Raw genomic sequence first — 4,913 nt, forward strand, 5'->3', positions numbered from 1 at the left:
GCCACATAGCTGAGGGCAGAAGAGTCATTATTCCCTTGTGACAGACACCCCCCTTTGTGCTAGATGTGTGTACCTGTCTAGACACTGAGACAGTGTACCTCTGCTTATCTTCCATTGGGTACTGGTACACCAACCCCCCCCCCTCCGATCATCTCCAGCATGTGTCCCAAAGCTCAAGTCAACAGCCAGGCATGCTTGCATGAGGCAGATCAGACACATCCTAAATCTCTGACAGCATTTCTAGTTTCATTTTTACACAAACACCTTCACTGGGATGACGTCACTGTTACTGAGACTTTCACTGGGCAGATTTTCAGGGGCTCATCGTTCCTACTGTCATCTCTCAAACAGGGAGAGAAGAATGGGAACAGCCTCTCAGTAAATGTGTGTTTAAAAGTGTAAATGAGTGACATGTCACTGGAGTTGAAGAAGGACACCTCCCCCCCGTCATAGTCCAGCTGCACCCTGATGCTCTGGGGTTTCCTCTCCAGTGTGAGGTCAGTAGCTCCTGGTGCACTGTACTCATCACCATTCCTCAGCGCTATGACCCAGTATCCTTTCCCTGGGCTGTATGTTAGCTCTTCCATCCTGTTGATGGACTCTTTCACCACTCCTACATCCCACTCACGTTTATTCCCAACCTTCACCTCCCAGCTGTGTTTCCCTGAGGTTAACCCCTCAGATCCCAGCACACACACACTGGGGTTAAATCTCTCTGGGTTGTCAGGACAGTTCTGCGCTGTATCGGTGTCTCTCACAGTGGTCAGATCATCAGAGAGAGAGAGATTGGCATGTGCAGTGTTGGGGTCCATCGTCACAGGAGCTGAAATATGAAGAAGAGAGATATTTAAACGGTGGGAAGAAGAGGTACAGGAGAGAACACACACACCTGGTGGAGGAGTGGGCGTTGCGCCTCCTACCGCTGCTGTCAGGGGAGGTGCAACTGGCAGCACGAAATATACCGGCCGGGGCCCTGGCCAACTACACCACCAAAAGAGACTGAGGGAGCTTTCTTTTAAGACCGTCGCTCCTTTAAGGCAGTCGTGTTAGTGTTTGTCTTGTCTTGTTATTTGTTTGTTGTGTGAATGTATTTCAACAATCACAGTATTTCATATTTTTATATTGTATCTACAATGTGTTGTTTTTATAATTATTTGTAAGTGGCTGAATGCAAAGCTCTTTGAGCTACATTTTATATATGCTATACAAGCTTATTATTATTATTTTTATTATTATTATTTTTATTAAAACACCAGTGAAAACCGACATTCATCCTGCCTCACGTCTCGTGTTTTTGTATCATAGCTTGTTCTTTGTATTTGTGTTGTTAAATGTTTAGTTTCATGTTTTCCTGTCGTGTTCCGTGCCTCTGTCGTAGTTAATTTCCCTGTTTATCCTTTTCTATGTGTTATTTGTCAATGTTCCATTCCATGTTTTCCCTTTCTCCCGATTACCTGTCCACTCCCCCCCACACCCCACCCTGCCCTCTCCACACTGCTCTGGTTGTTTGGACTCTGACCCTTTGGACTCTACCACAAAACTGCCTTGCCTGTATTGCCCTGATGGCCCTGATTGCCCTGCACTGAACTATTTCTGTGGTACTTTGATTGAAGCTTGTTATTTATTACTTCTTGGAGTCTGTGAATGGTTCTGATCATAACATAACTCCCTGTGTCCATCTCTTGTGTCCGCCCAAGGCGTGTGGCAGGACCATTTCAAATACTCTATTCAGATTAGGTCCCATACACAGGAAATGACATATACTAGTTATACTGTAGTTATAATGATTCACATTTGAAATATAAAAGGTATTTGCATTATAAAAATTCATGAACCAATGAACACATCACTGCAAATTCAATGCAAACAATTCTCACAGCTAATAAAGCATATTATTAAAAAGGTTTTACATTGTTTGTTAATTCTGTGTCTGCGTGAGTTCTGATATTAAAATGCGAGCAGTGCAGTGCAGCCCTCAGGATCTCCCTGCTCTGAGACTGGATGACTCTGTGCTGTTTATCTTCAGCACCATGTCAACATGCAGCCTGTTCCTCCTCTTTCATGTGTTCATTAAATGTTTGTAAAAAAAACCTGATTTCAGCATCTGGCCCAGATACTCACTGTACTGCACCATCCCCAGCATCTTCTCCCAGACTCTGAACGTCAGGTTGCCCAGGTGTTTGGCCACGTCTATCAGCGCCCCTGAGAGCAGCTCTGGGTCCTGCAGTGTGCACTGGGCTCTGTAACGACAGGCAGGAGTCAGTCAGCATCGGGAACTGAAGAGACTTAAACACACAAGATGAAATGAGCTGAGAGTCCACATACCTTTCCTTGATGTTGTTGTAGCTCTGAAAAAAACACACAATAAGAGCATCATTGTGAGTGTACAAATGTATTCAGTCCATTCCATTATGAGAAACAATAGGTGAGAAACAGCAGGAGCCATGTTAATGAAAGTGAAGAGAATCATAACAGTCAGTACACATGACGTTACTTTACTGAGGTTAATCGGTATAAACTCGGTCAGTAAATGAAGCTCCTACCTTTAAAAAGGAGGTGTCTTCGGTCTCCATGGCCATCTCTATAGCTGTGATTTTGTCTGTAAGGGTGGAGATGTCTCCACTGATGTGTTCTTGCTTCTCCTCCATTATCCGACTCTTCTGCTCCTCTTCCTCTTTCAGTGCAGCTAGTCTGACCTCCTCTTCCTCACGCAGGAACTGGTGGAGCTTCTCAAACTCTGCCTTTATCTGCCTCTCTGTGTGCTGGGCTTGACTCTGCGATTCAAACACCATTTTAAACCTGAATAGTGTAACTACGCTTTGTTATTTCTGTATGGCAGTTGGTGTGATTGTTATCCATGTCACACACAACATTCATCAAAAATACTACATATTTACTAATTGTGTTACTCACCCTGATGTGTTCTGCTGTCTTCTTATATCCTTGTTCAACCTCAGTAAACTTCTTCAGTTTTTCTTTAACAAGATTAAGTGCAGGCTTGAGTTCCTCCTGGAGTGATATGAACCAGTTACGACTTATTCTCACAAATAGCACAATATTACCTCTGTTACACTAGTGATGGTCAGTGTAATTTTGTAAGTGTAAGCACATGGGAAATGTAGTAGGGAAAATACTACACTCAAGTAAAGATCAGTGAAATATTCTTATAGAGCGTCATAACACAATATGTTATTGTGCATTTTCAGCACAATGAAACCAATAAAATATTTCATATTATTATCCATAATAGGATAATAATACTGGGCTGTACATACATATAATTTACAGCCAACTGTAAGGAATGTTGAAGCATTCATAGAATGAGCTTGATTTATTGTGTTTGATATTAACACATCCATTTTGAGAGAGTATACACAGCTCTGTCTCCACTGGTTATTCACTCAGTGTAGATTTCTGCACTTCCTGGTTGTTGCACAGTTCTCTTCTCAAGCAGATAACAGTTTATATGACAGTAGTTTTATCAGATCTAGACCTTTATTTTGTTAGAGTAAAAGTCTTGTGTTATATTTGTGCTGTCAGTATCTAATCTCACACATCATTGCTATATATTTATGAAATCACACTGCATTTCAATGTTACATTTATGGAGCTGTATTCACTATAAAAGGCCCAGAATCAATCAAAACTGTGAATCCGGACTTAACCATGCCCACATTTTCCTCCTACTACATTGTACTGAAATCTAAAATACTGGATGTTTTGAGGCTTTAAAACAAGACTTTCAGATACAATGCTGACTTTAATTTCAAATTATGATTTAAAAAAGAATACCTTCAGCTCCAGAGCGGCCTCTTCCACTGGACAGACCGCGTGGTTTCTGTGTTTTCTTGAAGTCTGACAGATGAAACAGAGAAGCTCTTTGTCATGTTCACAGAATAAAACAAGTTTCTCTCCGTGAAGACTACAGCGAGCCTCAGTCTTGTCTGCAGTTTCTCTCTCAGTCTTCTGCTTTAAGTAAGATTCCACAATGTTTTTTAAGGCCAGGCTAAGAGGAGGTTCCTCCCTAGAGGCCTTTCTCCTGCAGATGGGACACTCTCGAGAGCTCTTCTCTTCCCAGCACTGCTGCAGACACACTCTACAGAAGCTGTGGCTGCATTTCAGAACAACAGGCTCTTTAAAAATATCACAACATACAGAGCAACAGAGATCATCCTCAGGAATCATAGCTTTAGCCTCCATGTTACAGTCTCTCCGTCTCTCGGGCTGATACTTTCACTTTCACTTCTGCTGAACCTTGAACAGAACGCAGAACATGTGCTTCAAAACAGTAAGAAGCTGGAACAGGAACTGCAGATCAGGCTTGTAGTTCTCAGTCGGCGGGAGATTCTTGACTGGGTTTGTCCTCTCTCTCTTACGGAGATGGTCACGTGCCTGAACTGGATTGGATTCACAGGATGCAGTAATTTACCACTGGATCCATTCATGTACCATGTATGAAAATAAATTTAAAAAATAAATAAAATTTTGGAACAGCAAGGCCAATTGCTTTGTTATTGCAATACACTGAATACATTTAGGGTTGAGATAAAAAGATGAACACAAGACAAGAGTTCATAATTTCATCTTTTATTTCCTCGTATTTACGCCTAGATGTGCTAAACTACTTAAAACATAGCACCTTTGGTATCAGACCACCCAATTTCTAGGTGAGCAAAAGTATTGGTACGGTGAGTATTAAAGTAAATAATACTTCCTATTTTGTAGCATATCCCTTGCTTACAGTAACTGCATCAAGCCTGTGACCCATTGACATCATCAAACTGTTGTATTAATCTTTTTGTGCTGCCTTTCCAGACTTCTACTGCAGCTGTGACAAGTGAAAAGCAGCAATACACTCATAATTAGCAAAGTTTAAAAAGACTGAATTCACGGTCTGGATTGTGATAAAGTTA

General features: G+C 41.7%; 1 protein-coding gene across 1 annotated transcript; it reads right to left on the minus strand.

The window, feature by feature from the left end:
- Nucleotides 1–266: 266 nt before the first annotated feature.
- On the minus strand, nucleotides 267–4,200 carry LOC133134526 (zinc-binding protein A33-like). Its single transcript, XM_061250729.1, has 6 exons — nucleotides 3,793–4,200; nucleotides 2,914–3,009; nucleotides 2,742–2,774; nucleotides 2,544–2,666; nucleotides 2,122–2,221; nucleotides 267–823 (listed from the first exon to the last, which is right to left on the minus strand). The coding sequence occupies exons 1-6, from the start codon at nucleotides 4,198–4,200 to the stop codon at nucleotides 267–269; spliced, it is 1,317 nt and encodes a 438-aa protein (XP_061106713.1).
- Between the last annotated feature and the right edge of the window lie 713 nt (nucleotides 4,201–4,913).

The sequence above is a fragment of the Conger conger genome, chromosome 8, assembly GCF_963514075.1.
Source record: "Conger conger chromosome 8, fConCon1.1, whole genome shotgun sequence".
Lineage (NCBI taxonomy): Eukaryota > Metazoa > Chordata > Actinopteri > Anguilliformes > Congridae > Conger > Conger conger.

Bases quoted from the DNA above. Each gene is read 5' to 3' on its own strand.
- LOC133134526 (XM_061250729.1), bottom strand. From the start codon at position 4,200: ATGGAGGCTAAAGCTATGATTCCTGAGGATGATCTCTGTTGCTCTGTA. The intron at 2,667-2,741 runs GCAGAGTTTGAG...AAAGAGGAAGAG, and splicing joins ACACAGAGAGGCAGATAAAG to GAGCAGAAGAGTCGGATAAT. The intron at 2,222-2,543 runs GTAGGAGCTTCA...TGCACACTGCAG, and splicing joins AAGACACCTCCTTTTTAAAG to GACCCAGAGCTGCTCTCAGG.